Below are 17,500 nucleotides of genomic sequence, written 5' to 3'. Positions count from 1 at the left end.
CGGAATTTGCAAATGTGGAAGAGGTGAAGAAAAAAGCGACGGAGACGTTAAAAGGCATCACTTTACAAGAGTTCCAGCACTGCGTCTGGACCGATGCATTGCTTCAAATGAAGAATACTTTGAAGGTGATAAAAGTGTAAACTAAGTGAATGAAATGCCCGGACTTGTACCTCGGGGGGTAACTTTCTAGATACAATCCCATGGTCATTCATGAGCGAAGGAGGTCTTCACCCTTTACTTTCTATATATATATATATATATATATATAATCAAAATAAGCAACAAGTATATACAAGGTAGTGTAGTACAATTGCTTCATGCTACTTCATTTTATTAAACACTGTAAGTATTACATCAGTTTTAAAATGTCTAGCAACCTTCAGCCACTTATCGAATTTTCCAATTAAACGGACAATGCACATTCTTATCCCTATTTCATTTGCCAACATTATAAAGAGGGTAGATATATAGACAGAGAGGTTGATTTCATATACAGACGGAGAGTAAACATACTACTATCATGTTCTTAAGAACGAAATCAACCTCTCTGTCTATATATCTACCCTCTTTATAATGTTGGCAAATGAAATAGGGATTAAATGTGCTTACTTCAATATATGCAGCAAAGTTATCAGCGAGAGATATGCGCTTAATGTTTTTTGGAAACGTTTTCAATATGGAATGTATTTGAGAAAGATAAACCCTAGTTTCTTCTTCGATGCAACGGAGCTCTCTCTTTTTTAGGATCTGATGCTATTGGGGGTTGAAAATCCCAACTCAAATAAATTCGAACCCAATCATACTCTTCTGTGTTCAATGACAGAAAATAGATGTTAATTTTTTCTTCTAGATTTGTTCAAATACAATAGGAGTCATTTCTTTTATGCAGCTTTTACGTATTAAGGGAAACATTTCTTAGTTACCACCTTCAGCTCTATTTTCCCAAATTACAACTTTCTTTCTAGATGAAACCAGCTTATCTGATGAAGTGATAATGTTTTCATCTCTACTTTGACTACTGGTGTTGATGCTAAAGTTGTGCAAATATCTCTGTTAAATATTCCAGCTTGGAAAACTAAAATTCTCAGTGGAGTTATTCCAAGAAGCGTTCGTGTTTTTCTTCTTTAAAAATGCTTGCAATTCCTTCTGAAGTTCTGAGAGTCATCTGACTTTTGTGTGTAAAAGTAAGCGCTTGTGCAGAGAATCAAAATCAACACAAATTCATTCAAATAAACGACAAATAAACGACAAATAAACGAATTTCCTTCTCCATTCCCTTATGGAGTTTGCTAATATTATTATAGGAATAATCTTCTCTAATCACAAATGTTAACAAACTAAAGCAGTGTTTCCCCAACTTTTTTTACTCACGGCGCACCTTACAATAAGTCAAAATGTTTTGGCGCATTTCAACAGTTTGGCTTAATACTTGCTTTAACTCAACTGGTATTGTTTTTGAAGCTAGTACCTTCCTGTGTTGGAAGCAATGATTACGTATAACATTAGAATTTTGTTGTTTTACGAGAGATACAAAACCTTTAATAGAGCCTGTCATAGATGGTACCCCATCAGTACATATTCCAACACGTGAATTCAAGGGTTAATTCCATTTTTCCTTCGAATATGCAATAAATACCGATAAATTTGGGCTGTAACCATATACACCCACTTTATAGTTTGATAGTTCCCACACATGTATTTCAGTTTTATTACATTTAATGCACCATCTGTGCTCGATATATACATATTGATTATATTTGGTATTCCATGTTATAAAAGGTCTGGTTTTCGGACTTTGCAGCATAATTCGCCAAGATGAAGAATCTATCGTTTATTGCAGCTGTTGCTGGTACGTATCACCGTTTTCATACTTTCTTGAGTAGTGACTTTGTCTCATCTTTTCTCCTCCACTTCTCTCTATCTCTAAATTATATTTCCACTACAGTAAATTTGAACTTCCCAGGAGAATCAAAAACTATTAGAAAAAGTCCAGTTACATTTCAAGATGAGAAAGAAAGAAAGAAATACTCCTTTGATCTTAATTAATATATCTACTCAACATAATATTTCCCCTCATTATTGATAACCTAATTCCGTCTATTTACAAACTGTCGATCACTCGAGCAGAAAATCCTTCAGTTTTTAAGCAAAGAAACTCTCAACAACATCTTTAACCTCTTCACAATTTATAAACAGTTTTCCATCTAAATAATGTTACAATAATCTGAAAAGATGATTGTCAGAAGGAGTATGGTCAGGAGCGTTAGGAGGATGTGGCAAAAGTTCAATATTTAGTGCCATTACCTTTCCCTGAGTGACGTGGGTAACATGTAGTTTTGCTTTATGATGTAAGAACAACACCCCTTACGACTGAGCAATGACGGGTGCTTTTACTGCAAATTTTTGTGCAATGCTTTCGTTTACGACAATACTTTGCATTAACTGTTTCGTTTTGGTTTAACACTTTAAGATAGATGACCACCCTTCATCTACCACTAAATACAAAGCATAATATTTTCGGGAATACTCTTGGTTCGGAGATGGATTCTTCTTTCTCCTTGGGTGCTAACCATTGTCATTTTTGTTGAATATAGTTATAAAAAACCTATGATCACCATTTGTTATGATTCTACCAGGAAATATTCAGCAGCAAGTCTACTCTTTAACGACGAGCATAGGGAAACTCTATGATTATGCTGAGCGGCAATCAGATGATAGGGTCGCAGCAGCCAAGTTTAGATACTTTTCTTACTTAGTCCATTAAGGTATTTTATGATTTAAGAGTGATTTGAATTGAATTGTTTTGGTAACACTCATGCAGTTTGGTTGGGATTTTCCTCAACTACGGTTTTTAAACAGAACAACAGAAAAAAAATCTCGAGCGAAACTAACGAAACTATTATTGACATTTCCGGACAAAGCTTAATTTTTACAGACAACAAATATTTCTAGTGACTTCCATTGCAGCAGAGCCTTTTTCGAATTTATACCGTAAGCAGTTTCTAACATGTGCAAAATCTAATCTAAAGTAATTTTAAAAGGGGTAAAAACGATACGAAAAAAAAGAACACTATGGTACAATCGACAAACAAACAAAAATAAAAGAAAAAGAAAAACATTGGAATGTAAAAATTAAAGCTTATTAAACAGTAAGTATTGCAAACGTACCCTCGAACTGATTATGTCAAAATTGTGACAGAACTTTCTTTCTAACCTAACATATATCGGTTCTTTAACAGAATCAATTAAATCACTTACAATATATTATCCTTGTAATTTTTTAAATAACCAAACAAAATCGTTACGATTTTAATTTAATCTAATAAATAATATTCTTTATTTGTAGTAATTGCGACTCTATGTCTGGGCATAGCGGGAAATCCATGTAAGTAAAGTTTAATACACCGTCAATATGCTCTCTCTCTCTCCCTCCCTCTCTCTCTTTCTCTCTCATATATATAGGTTGTGGTGGTAATGGGGCTCAACGAGGAGCCTTTTCTGCATTTTTGACTTTGAGGCAAAATGTATTTTCTACAAATGTTCACTACATTACAAAAACTATATTAGGTAAGGAAATGGCCTTCACTAAATGCATTAAAAGCATTATAATACGATCTCATCACTATTTTAGAAAATTATCGCCATTCTCTTTGAGTATATAAAAGACAACTTTGGCCGGGGCAAAACGAGTAAGCCATGATAAGGTAAAGATAAATTCTCCAGAAAAGAGACTCATACACATCCCTAGCTATCCCTAGACACAAGAAAGATCAGAAATGCAAGAAAAAAGTTAAATAAAAAAAGATCAGGCGAAAATGGCACGTGATATGAAATTAAAGAAACTCGACTAAAAAAAAAAACCAACTCAACATAAAATATTCGCTGTAGCTTCATCACGATATGCTGGAGTGTCTTCTTCCTGATGTATTTACACACCATACAGTACTTATCGACTATTGAAATTAGCCGATAATTACTCATCTTAGACATCACTGTTGAAACTTTAAAATGATTAAATTAGATATTAGTGTGGAAAAAAATTGACTTGGAATCCAACAGGGAAAAGAATATGGATTATTAAGCGCCAAAAACTATCCAGATATTTTATTAGCAACCTCAATTCCAATCGGGTCAAAATTAAGGAAAATTTTCTTAAGAAAAATGGGACCTGCTATCTGACTATGTTCTGAACGCTTTAAACTTCAACAACAACAACAGCTGTGCTGACCCATTTTTACTCCTAAAAATGATCCAGCAGTAGAAAATAGTAATGCTATACTTGCAATGTAATGATTTTCAAACATGTAAGGAGAAAATGAGGAATCAAAAGTTACTCATTTTGCTCCCCACTACATATATACACATACATATGTATTTTGCTTCTTGCTCTAATCTATGGCTTTTAATGAATCAGTTTTGAATATAATATTATCAATTTTGTTTCTTTTTGGACAGACTACGGGCCAAGTCGTAAGTAATTTTAAACCTTCCTCTCCGTCTGCTTATCTGTCAATCAATCAAAGTATTTCTATCGCTACATCTATGTCTTAGCCTTTTTGTGGTCATCAACGATATACTTCAAATTGCTAATGTTAAATTCGATATACTACTACTACTACTACTACTACTACTACTACTACTACTACTACTACTACTATTACTACTACTACTACTACTACTACAACTACTACTACTACTACTACTACTACTACTACTACTACTACTACTACTACTACTACTACTACTACTCCGTTTGATAGGTTTCTGGATAGCTTACTTGATAAGATGTTTAGCTTTATAGTTTATGTCGCCATTCATTAATAATAATGACGATGAGGATGATGATGATGATGAGAATAATAATAATAATAATAATAATAATAATAATAATAATAATAATAATAATAATAATGAATTTGAAATGAGAAGAATTTGGAGCATGCGAACAGTAAAAGTCCTGCGTATAATAATTAGTGCGTTGGGAATAGTAAGTCAAGGTATAGACAAATGGCTGAAGGATGTTAAAATAGAATGCTCGATAGAGCTCCTATAGAAAGTTTGCATCTTAGGGACAGCAAGGGTTATAAGAAGAGTTCTAAGCAATTGAAAGACTACTGAAAACTTGTGGATAATTATGCATGGCCATGTACGTGGAACAAAATATTAGGCTTGGTTAAAAAAGAACAATTAAAAAAAGAAAGAGTGCCTAACTGTAGCAGCTCAAGATCAAGCAATAAAAACAAACAACTTGGGTAAAACGTAGAGCCTGTGCAATTTGGAACGAGATAGTAGCACACATTGTGGAAGAATGCCCTAAGTTGGCAACGGAAGAATATAAGAAATGGAAGTACGATCAAGTTGTAAATGTTTTACATTATAAACTGTGCCAGAAATGGGGATTTGAAACTGGAAACACATGGTGCAATCATTGAATGGAAAGAGTACTGGCATCGGAGAAATGTAAGATTTTGTGAGTTTGAAATAGTACGCCTGGTAGTGCTCCAACAGAAAGTTTGTCTTCTTTGGGACAGCAAAGGTTATCAGGGGTGTTCTAAGCACTTCAAAGACTGCTGAAAACTTGTGAATATCTAACGTTACAGATAGTAACCCGTCATACACATAAATACTACCAAGAATAAGACCAAACCTGTGCCAAACCGAAATAATAATAATAATAATAACAACAACAACAACAACAACAATAATAATAATCCTTTCTACAATAGGCACAAGTCCAGAAATTTTAGGTAGGATGTAGTCGATTACATCGACCCTAGTGTTTGAACTCAGAAGGTAGACGAAATACCACTAAGCGTTTCGCCCGACGTGCTAACGATTCTCCCAGATCGCCGCCTTTAGTGATAACAACAACAACAACAACAACAACAATAATAATATTAATAATAATAATTATTATTATTACTATCATTTTTATTATTGGTGTGGGGTGGTATAGAGTAGGAATTATAAAATGGCAAAAGAGAGAAGTGAAGAAAATGGATACTAAGACAAGAAAAATGTTGACAGCATGTGGAGTCTTCTACCTTAAGAGTGGCACCGATAGGCTGTACTTGTCCAGAAGAAAGAGTGGGAGAGGTTTGATCATTTTCCGGGACTGTATTGAAGCAGAGGAAAACAGATTAGTGTAGTATATAAAATGTGCCGTGGAACCACTGTTGAAACACATGAAGAAGGTCAGCGTCCTCAAATCTAAAAAATGTGTAACGAAAGAAAAATTTAAACAAGAAATGAAGAAAACAAAAGCATGGAAAGAAAAGAAAATGTAAGAGATATGCGGGCCAAAACAGTTGCAGTGGACCGTTGGTTATGGATGAGGATGAGTAACCTGAAGCTAGAGACAGAAGTACTCATATGTGCAGCTCAGGAATAAACGTTAAGGACCAGCTATATGAAGTGCAGAATCGACAGTACTGCCGATAGCGACAAAAGCAGAATGGATGGTGTGAGAAGTGAAACGGTATGCCACATCGTTTAGTGGATGCCCAAAATTGGGCACAACAGGAATACAAAAGACGCCATGACATGTAGCAAGAATGATCTATGGGAAGATCTGTGGAAATCACGGCCTACAAAGAGCAAAGACGTGCTATGAGTAAAGTCTAGAAGGAGTCACCGAATATGATAATTGTAAAATCTTGTGGGATGCAAAGATCCAGTGCGATCACCCGACACCGGACATTGTTGTGGTGAATAAAAAAGAAAGGACATGTATGATAATCAACATAGCATACCCGGTGATAACAGGATCAATGTGAAAGAAGAAGAAAAAATAAACAACTATGAGGATTTAAAGTGGGAAATACGAAGGTTGCGGTCAATAAAGAGAGTAGTCGTGATACCAATAGTAATTGGTGCACTTGGAAGTATCAGCACTCAAATACCAACATAGCTGAAAAAGATTGGTTCAGGTGTGACGGTAGGACACCTACTAAAACCAGCATTGCTTGGAACTGCAAGCTTTCTTCGCAGGGTTGTTGAAGCAGGACCAATGAATATGTGACACCTTAGTCTGCTGGCTTGAATAGTTGACACCGCTACACTAAACGCAGTAAATATATGTCTCGCTTTTGGCTATAAATACAGTTTTTTTCGATTTTGAAACCTCTGTATCTTTTTCCTCCAATTTTATCCCCACAACATCATATCTTCATAGCAATTTGACTGGAAAACTTTATTATTATAGCCGATCTTCAGATTTTATATTGTCTTTAAAAAAAATGCATATTTTGCGAATGAAAAAGAAATATATCCGTCAATGTTTCTCCAAAAGAAACGGAGAAACATTCAAAATAAAAAGATCTGCAAATGGAGGTAACTCGAATGTGGAGTCTAAAAACAGAAACAATTCCTATCAAAGTAGGCGCATTAGGTATGATAAAAAAATATTCTGACAAATACATAAAACGACTAACAAGTATATATAACATACAGAAAATAGCACTACTAGGCACCGCACACATCCTACGTAAAACACTTTCAATGCTGTAAAAATAAAAGCATTACAATAAAGCACAGCACATACTCAAGGCACACAGATCTGCGCCTGGTAGTGCAGTGAAAGCACGTGATAAAAATAAGACTACTGAATAATAATAATAATAATAATAATAATAATAATAATAATAATAATAATAATAATAATAATAATAATAATAATAACACCGGGAGACGTTTAAGAGAACACCGGGAAACGTTTAAGAGAACACCGGGAGACGTTTAAGAGAACACCGGGGGACGTTTAAGAGAACACCGGGGGACGTTTAAGAGGAACACCGGGGGACGTTTAAGATGTAAGAACGATAAAACAGAGCTCCGAAATCTATCCACAAACATCGAAAACAAAGACATCGTATGGAGCCAAAAATTTACTAACAAAGGATTGGACTATATCCGAGTAAGTAATACTCATTGAAATTTATTACTATTTTCGAAACGAAATGATGTATTTTAACTCGATATCATCTCCACCTCTAACACAACACATGTAAACATTCGTGAAACATTACGATCCATCAACACCAGATCATCCCCGACCCCAAACACCATGTACAAAAAAACTACGAAGAAATTAAATACCACCGATATTATTCAACCCAAGAATAACAATCGGGAAGTACGTTCTTTAAACTTACAACACAAAATGTACGAAAAACTACACGTGCAAAATAATGTGACAACAGATTTCATTTGAACGGACCGGTACCCTACGAAAATGACGACCGTCAAAATAATGGGCCGGACGTTGTTCCTCATGTCCCGCAAATAAAACCCAAAAGACATAAATGGACACGTGAGGAATACATTTCTATCCTACACGCATACTTCACAGCAGTGCTCTACCCAAAAAATGAAAACACAACACATACATATAAAATATGGAAGGAAAATAACATAAATATAGACTTGGATACAGCAATGAACCCTAATAAACTAGCTAACGTACGAAGATACATTCTCAACGCAAAAAAATATCAGAAATAGAAATAGAACATCTAAAAGAAAAAATACACCAGGAAAATGTAGATAGAAGCCACACAACAATGCCCAATAATACAAACACTGAAACAGTAAAACATGAAGACAAACGTAACATTCCCAACAAACACGATGTAAACAAAAAGCAACAAACCCAAACCGTAAGGATGCATAATAATACACGACAAACAGCAAGCCAAAACACGGCAAACAAACATATAAATAAGAAAGAAAGCGACACAAATCTAAAACCTGGAAACAACGAAGGGGAGCCTAATGATTATGATAATATAAAAAGTAAAATAATCGAAGAACTGAAAACCACAGTGCTCAAAATGGACCACCGACCATACCTCCCAAAAAGCAAAATAGACGAAACAACAACAATTATAAACAGCATAAACCTAGCCGTCACGGAACTAATAGCCACTGAAACAAAAAGCGATATCACTGAGCTAAATGACTTAGTATACGCAGCAGCCACTGCAGCCACAAAAGAAGCTGGATACTCACTCAAACCCATCCAAACAGGAGTACCACCACCCAAACAAACCCTGTGGATAAATAACAACCAAAACAAAATACAAAAAATGAGAAAATATCTGTCGATTCTTAATGAAATCAGTAGACAATCAACGCTACTGAGCAACAAAAAGTAAACAAAAATACTCCGCAAATATAACATCACAGAAAAAGATTTACCTGAGATAAAAGAAAAACTGAAGCAAGATATCCTTGCCAAAGCACAAAGGATCCGCCGGTTCGAGAAACGCCAGCGCTTCTTTGAACAAAACAAAAAGTTCAACTCCAACCCCAAAAAGTTCTACCAAGAACTTGGCAAAAATAAAATAGAAATCACTGCAGCACCAACGGCAGAAGAAGTGGAAATATTCTGGAGAGAAATATGGTCGGCGAACGAATAACCAAAGAAGGGGGTTTAAAACAACAAACTCAGCATCTAAGCAACTTTGGACCCCCATAACAACTGAAGAAGTCACCCAGGCACTGCAAAGACTAAGCAACTGGAAGGCACCTAGGCATGACAAGATCCCCAACTTCTGGTTGAAATATCTTACAGGAATGCACAAAAAGCTGGCTGAAAACTTTAACAACATACTAGCAGAGCCAGAGACAATGCCTGAATGGCTCACGAAAGGGAAAATCATCTTAATTCACAAATCAAATGAGACAGCAAAACCAGAAAACTACAGACCAATAACCTGTCTCCCTACAATGTACAAGGCATTTACTGCAGTGATATCGCAAAGGTTGAACAAGCACCTGGACGAAAACAACCTGTTTCCAGAAGAGCAGAAAGGATGCCGCAAAGGCTCATATGGCTGTAAAGATCAACTAATGATTAATAAAGACATAACTGAAGACAGCCACAGAGAGAAGAAAGGTCACAGTATGGCCTGGATCGACTACAAAAAGGCGTTTGATAGCATCCCCCATACATGGATCCTCGAAACACTAGCCATTAACAAAGTAGCACCAACAATTATAAAATTCATAGGACACTCTATGAATAAATGGCAAACAGTGCTACAGCTCCAAACAAAAGAGGGACTCATGAAAACCAAAGACATCCCCATTAGAAGAGGAATATTCCAGGGAGACACGCTCTCTCTACTCCTTTTCTGCTTTGCACTGTCACCTCTATCTGATATGCTAAATAGAACTGGATGCGGATATAAATGTTACGGCAAAATGATCAGCCACCTTTTATATATGGATGACCTAAAACTATACGCTGCAAATGACAAACAGCTGGAAGCACTATTAATGACAGTTCATGGATTTACCAAAGAAATAGATGTGAAATTTGGATTAGAGAAATGCGCCAAAGTAACCCTGAAAAGAGGAAAACTAGTTCAGAGTAGCAACATCACGCTAGATAAAACCAATGAAATAAAAGAATTAGACCAAAGCCAAACTTACAAATACTTAGGAATCCATGAACTAGATAAGACACAACACACACAAATGAAAGAGAAAATGAAAAAAAAGAATATTATAGACGAGTTAGATCAATACTGAAAACAGAGCTCAATGCTAAAAACAAGATAATAGGTATCAACACTTTAGCCGTCCCAGTTATAAGTTACAGCTAGAATATCCTTAACTGGACACTAAATGAACTGACCAAAATAGATAGGAAAACAAGAAAAATAATGACAGGATCTAGGATGCATCACCCAAAATCTGACATAGAAAGGCTAAATATACAACGTATAGAAGGTGGTAGAGGCCTTATACAGCTGGAAAACTACTATAAAATAACCACCATAGGACTGCAAAGATATCTACTTCAGAAGGAAGGAAAATTGATACAAATAGCGGCAAAACACGAGCAAAACAAAAAACTGTTCTCAGTATTTAAGGAAGCTGACAAATACAAACAAGAAATAAAACCACCTAACAAATATGAAGAAGAAGAAGAAGAAGAAGAAGAAGAAGAAGAGAAGAAGAAGAAGAAGAAGAAGAAGAAGAAGAAGAAGAAGAAGAAGAAGAAGAAGAAGAAGAAGAAGAAACAACAAAAGCTATAAAACAAATGAAATCCAAACTAAAAATAGAACAGCAACGAACCATGATAAAACGATGACAAGAAAAGCCCCTTCATGGCAAATACTGGACTAAACTAAATGCAAAAGAAATAGACAAAGAAAAATCCCAACAATGGTTGAGAAGCTCAGGACTCAAAGCAGACACAGAAGGATGTTTAATTGCAGCACAAGACCAAAGCCTCCCCACCAGAAATTACCAAAAACATGTAATGAAAAGAAATATAACAAGTAACTGCAGAATATGTGGAGATGGACAAGAAACAATAAATCATATTATCTCTGGCTGCCCAGTCCTGGCTAAGAAGGAATATATTCACAAACACGACAGAGTTGGGACCTATATACACTGGAAACTATGCCAACATGGAATAACAACAGAAAAAAGATGGTATAGGCACACACCAGAAAAGGTCACAGAAAACGAGAAAGCAACCATACTCTGGGATATGCCAATAAACACAGATAGAGAAATTAAGGCTAACAGACCAGATATAGTTGTCAGAGATCATGAAGAAAATCATGTTTTCTAAGTGATGTATCAATACCAGCGGATGACAACGTTCTCTAAAAGAAATGGAGAAACTTTCAAAATACAAAGACCTGGAAATAGATGTAACCAGAATCTGGAATCTAAAAACAGAGACAATTCCTATCATAATAGGTGCATTAGGCATGATAAAAAATATTCAGACAAATACATAACAAAAACACCAGGACTTACAAACACATATAACATACAGAAAATTGCACTACTAGGCACTGCACACATCCTACGTAGAACACTTTCCATACAATAACCATCAGAGGATCACAACAAACCACAGCACATACCCAAGGCACACAGAGCTGCGCTCGGTAGTGAAGTGAAAGCAGGATATAAAAAATATACTACTGAATAATAATAACAACAACAACAACAACAACAACAACAATGATATATTTATTAAAACTTGGAGATTGTTATGTCTATACTCTTTACTCTTTTACTTGTTTCAGTCATTTGACTGCGGCCATGCTGGAGCACCGCCTTTAATCGAGCAACTCGACCCCAGGACGTATTCTTTGTAATCTTAGTACTTATTCTATCGGTATCTTTGGCCGAACCGCTAAGTTTCGGGGACGGAAACACACCAGCATCGGTTGTCAAGCAATGCTAGGGGGACAAACACAGACACACAAACACACACACGCATATATATATATATATATATATATATATATATATTATATATATATAATTTTATATACATATATACGACGGGCTTCTTTCAGTTTCCGTCTACCAAATCCACTCACAAGGCTTGGTCGCCCGAGGCATAGTAGAAGACACTTGCCCAATGGCCACGCAGTGGGACTGAACCCAGAACCATGTGGTTGGTAGACAAGCTACTTACCACACAGCCACTCCTGCGACTATAGACATTATATCTTAAATACGATGAAGGGGTTATAGATAGAATACTACTAATACTACTACTACTACTACTATATTTACTAAAACTTTGAGATTGTTATGTCTATAGACATTATATCTTAAATACGATGAAGGGTGTATAGATAGAATACTATATAGCTTCTTAAAGATGTTTATAAACTTCGATATCTTAGCTATGATAGTTCGTCCCAACTTGCCGAAGACACTCTTAAAAATTTCGTAAATTTCCATATCTTAGCTGTGCTAGATCCTCTCAAAAGACCCTCTAGTTCTATACATAAATTCGCTCACACGCTGGAACACTGGCAAGCTTACCTGACTCCCTCTTCATCTCCCTTCTCTCTCTCTCTCTCTCTCTCTCTCTCTCTTCTCTCTCTCTCTCTCTCTCTCTCTCACACACACACCACACACACAGCCATCTTTTGAATATTTGTCTCCTTTGAATTTGTCTTGTGAAAATTGTCTGTTCAATTTGCATTATTTTGTTTTTATTCTGGGTGTGGTGTTCTTAACTTGTGTGCTGAGGTAGATCATCGTTGTGGCATATTTCTTGTGTGTGTGTATTGTGTGCTTGTGTGTTCAGATTTCACGTTCAGGACGGGCTACTCTGTTGGGATTACCGTCGCAGGTAATGGCTCTTCTTTGAAGTATCTGAGTGCAAAATATGCTTGTGTATGCAGGAAGAGAAGGCTAATCCCTAATGTTTAACATGTATCTGTTGATTATATAATGTTTAATTTTTCAGTAATACAGAGGTTCACATTTGGTACCTGTCCTCATTACTTAATGCTTTAGCAAGAATTTTCCATTCTATCTGGGGGTTGATACTCTACCTTCTTTCAATGTCTATATCATTTGACAGAGATTTTGCATGTTTTTTAATATTTTTGTCTCTGAATGACGCTTGTATACGAATTCTTTCACAAGACAGTTGTTGCTTAGAGGACAGCGGTTTTCGGATCTACATTTGCTTGTATTTCTGGGGTGTTCTGGTGTGTTTATATTATTGACCCTACATTGGGGAGATAACTATAGCTAACTTTGACAGTATTTTTGTTGAAGATCTTGTGGTATTTGTGTGAGTATAGTAAGTAGCTGTCTATTAGCTTTAAGAAATTCTAGCTTTGTTAGTACCTACATTCATGCTAAAGGTGGGTTAAACCATAAAATTTCCTTCTCTCTGCGTCTTCTTCGTCTATTTATTTTTGGTTCAATGTAGTATATGTTATTCTTAAAGGGGGATCTTTCTAATGCAGCATTATAATATGGGGCGGCTTTTTCAAAAGTGTCTTCGTCGGCGGATAAATTGGAGACGCGCCTGCTAAAGCTGTTAACCATTTGTTTAATTACTGCTGGTGGGTGGTTTAATTACTGGTGGTGGTGGAACCATTATCTATGTACGAGGCTACCTCTTTTGGTTTGTGGTACGGTTTAAATTTTCCTGTGTCAAGATTCATTTTAATGTCTAGGAAGTTGTCTAAATATTTTGCATAATTTTTCTTCATCCATATCATGTCCGTTTTTATTGTATACTACTTAATAAAGTATATATATACATATATATATATATATTATATATATATATATGTATATATATATATATGTATATATATATATATAATATATATATTATATATATATATATATATATATTATATATTAGATATATATATATATGTATATATAATGTATATATATATATATATGTTATATATATATATATATATATATATATAATATATATATATATGTAGGAATATATAAATATATTAATATATATATATATATATATATATATATATATATATATATATATTAGCTTCGCTTCGCTGACAAAAATTAGGAAGGCTGTTGTCCACGATGTCTGTACACTCGCTCATGGCTGATAAGGCCGATGTTGGATCGACAATCCGATTGTAAGAATGACAGAGGTATGGTTGTCCGGGATCTCATTATGCAGCAGAAAAATGTGTTTGCCTTTGATGTTTGTCTTCAAGAGAGACACTGCGAGAGATCTCAAAGGAGGAAACCACATCGCTGATGGTATGCAACCCAGTAACACGGTCAGCTTTTAGAGTGGACCACTCACGATAATCAATGTCACAAACGCTAAGGGACTGCTGTAGGCAGTCCTTGTAACGTTTGTTTGGTGCCCCTCCCCCTTGTTGCGGGGGACAGTAGTGAACTCACCGCACATGATGATCTTACGTAGGCGGTGGTCTTTCATCCTGTCAACGTGCCCAACATAATCGTGTCGCAAGTAAAATGGCTTCTAGGCTGGTGATCGCTTGAGGACCTCAGTGTTGGTGATATAGTCGGTCCAGTAGATGATAATGATGGCACGAAGGCAGCGTTGGTGAAACATATATATTTCTAAGATCGCATACGACAACAGAAGAATATATTAGATTTTGCAAAACTTTATAAGACGTGTTGAAAGTGTCGTTCTTCATTTTCAATACATAAGTTGACTCTTCTAGACATGTTTTGACGTGGTATGGAACGTGTGAAGGTTATGATTGCGTCTTTTAGGATATGCAGGACGTAGAAAATTCCCTGAGGAGAGACATTTTGAACACCCTATATATATGAAAAAACAAGTCAGGATAGAAAATGCTAAAATAATTTTATAAAGAACATTTCAGTACCGGTTCCAGTCATTGAGACCTTTTCAACTGTAACAATTAAATAATTAAATTTAGAAAAATTAAAAGAAAAGTTTTTTTAAAAGAATATTTGTATAGTGTTCAAATATAAGTGGCATTTTCTTTGTTTCTGCCTTTCACCGTCTCTCTTGTTTACTCTTGTGGGTTCGAGGTCGTTGTGAATTCTTGGTAGGGAAGAAGAAGGAGGAGGAAAAGGAAGTGGAGGGGAGGAAGGAGACGAAGAATTTGAGAATGTCTTGATTGTAGTATTTTGAATGGTCAGTGGAGGCTAGCAGTTGCTGTTCAATTCATGAAAAAAAATTCTATTGGAAGTTTTGTTTATAGAATTTGTGTAGGTGTTATACTAAAAAGCATTAGAGATAAAGTTAGGAAGGAAAGGGGAGAAGCGAAGAGAAGAAAAAAGAAGAAGAAGAAGAAGAAGAAGAAGGGTGAAGAAGAAGAAGAAGAAGAAGAAGAAGAAGAAGAGAAGAAGAAGAAGAGAAGAGAAGAAGAAGAGAAGAAGAAGAAGAAGAGAAGAAGAAGAGAGAAGAAGAAGAAAGAGAGAAGAAGAAGAGAAGAAGGAGATAGAATGAGTGAAAGTAGTGAGGTGTTGGATGACTTAAAGTTGGCACGTTATAGATTATAGCAGTGATTGGGGCTGATTTTTAATGGATTCTTAGAATGTAATATTTGCGTGTGTATTCGTGTTATTCTAAGGCCGATGTGGATATATCGTTTATCGTAGGCGCATTCAGAAGGGGTCTGTATTTTGTAATAAAGAGAGTTTCTTTACTAATTCGTTGACCCCCGATTATATCGTCCTTGAATTGGTAGAGGGAAAAAATCCTGAAGCCTGGAGTTCTGTTGTTGTCGCAAATATCTATGTGTTGGCTGAATGCTATTTTTCTGTTTAGGGGAATTTTTATCTGGGATCTGTGCAGGGTCATTCTTTTACGTAAACTATTTTTTGTTTGGCCTATGTATTGCTCTTGAAACCCAGAGTAGGTTAGTGTGTATATCAGGTTCTCCGAAGCACATGTAAAGTTGCTTTTCACTGTGAAACGTTGTTCCTGTTTGAAGGAGAACTCTGATCCCTCAATTAGATAATCGCATATCCCACAATTGGGTCTTCCACATTTTTTTACTGTCGACTTCTGTGTTGATGAGCGTATTCGGGCTTGTGTTAGGAGACTTTTCATAGATTTGGGCTGTCTCTTGCTTTTTATGATCGTGTGTTTGGAGTATTAAGTTCATTCTGTGGTCCTTTTCTAGCAGGGGTATGTTTTGGAGGATGGTGTCGGAGGCTTCATTGTTGAGAGGGTTGTGTGTGGAGATGTATGGTAAGGCTTTTGGTCGTAAATTTTTCTTTAATTTGGGATGTCTGATTTCCTGGATGTTGAGTTGAAGGGCACGTTGAATGCATATGTCAATTAGTGAAGGTAGGTAGTTCCTGGTGATGAGGGTATCTTTTAGTTCATGTAGTCGTGTATCTCTGGTGTTTGCATTAGAAACTATAGTACATATCCTTTTTGCTAGATTGAAGGGGATATTCATTCTTGTGTGTCTGGGGTGGCATGAATTGAATGGTAGATATTGCTTGGAATCCATAGGCTTATAGTATATATCTGTTTCTATTACATTATTAGATTTCTTAATGAGGATGTCGAGGAAGGGGAGTTGTTGCTGGCTATATTCCATTGTGAATTGGATGTTTACGTCCAGTCCATTTAAAATTGCTTGGAATTCTTTGAGTTTCTCTATATTTTCATGCCAAAGAATGAAACAGTCATCTAGGTATCTCTTCCAGTTGTTTTCTATGTAGAGGGAGAAAGTGCTGCCATATCTTTCTAGAACCTTACGATACAGACTGATTTCTAGATATCCTATGAGTAGGTTGGCAAAGGAGGGGACCATTTGCGTACCCATCGCAGTCCCCGATTTTTGTCGGTAGAAGTTGTCTTTGAAGGCGAAGTAGTTATTTTTGATGCGATGTGGGAGTTCGTTGGCGTGATTCTCTAGCCAGAATTGAATTGCCTCTATTCCTAGGTTGTGGGGGATATTGGAATAGAGGTTGACTACATCGAAGGATACTAGTAGGGTGTTTTTGTTTATTGTTTTAGGCAGGTGATTGAGCATATCCAGGTCATCCCTTATATAGCTTTTGACATGTTTAAGGAGTGGTTTTAAGAGGGTATCTAAAAAGTTACTGAGGCGGTGGGTTTTGAATGTGGGACCTGCTATTATCGGTCTTAATTTGAGGTCATTAGGATTAGGGACTTTAATTATTTTGTCTGTGGCTATCTTGCATGCGATACTTATTTTCTCACTTTTGTGTATCTTGGAATACTGTAGAATTG

The 17,500-nt window shown here is 35.9% G+C and overlaps 1 protein-coding gene across 1 annotated transcript in view; it reads left to right on the top strand.

Annotated features, from left to right (window-relative positions):
• The first annotated feature begins 1,797 nt into the window (after nucleotides 1–1,797).
• The window catches only part of LOC115209495, a 30,951-nt gene continuing 15,248 nt past the window's right edge, over nucleotides 1,798–17,500 (top strand). Inside the window, exons 1-2 of the mRNA XM_036501113.1 lie at nucleotides 1,798–1,849; nucleotides 3,347–3,385. Of these exons, the coding sequence (XP_036357006.1) occupies nucleotides 1,816–1,849; nucleotides 3,347–3,385 (73 nt within the window). The 5' untranslated portion in view covers nucleotides 1,798–1,815. The remainder of the gene's footprint in view (nucleotides 1,850–3,346; nucleotides 3,386–17,500) is intronic.

Source organism: Octopus sinensis, linkage group LG3 (genome assembly GCF_006345805.1).
Source record: "Octopus sinensis linkage group LG3, ASM634580v1, whole genome shotgun sequence".
Classification (NCBI taxonomy): Eukaryota; Metazoa; Mollusca; class Cephalopoda; order Octopoda; family Octopodidae; genus Octopus; species Octopus sinensis.
Note: the sequence above shows the minus strand (reverse complement) of the source record. Positions and strands in the feature narration are given on the sequence as shown.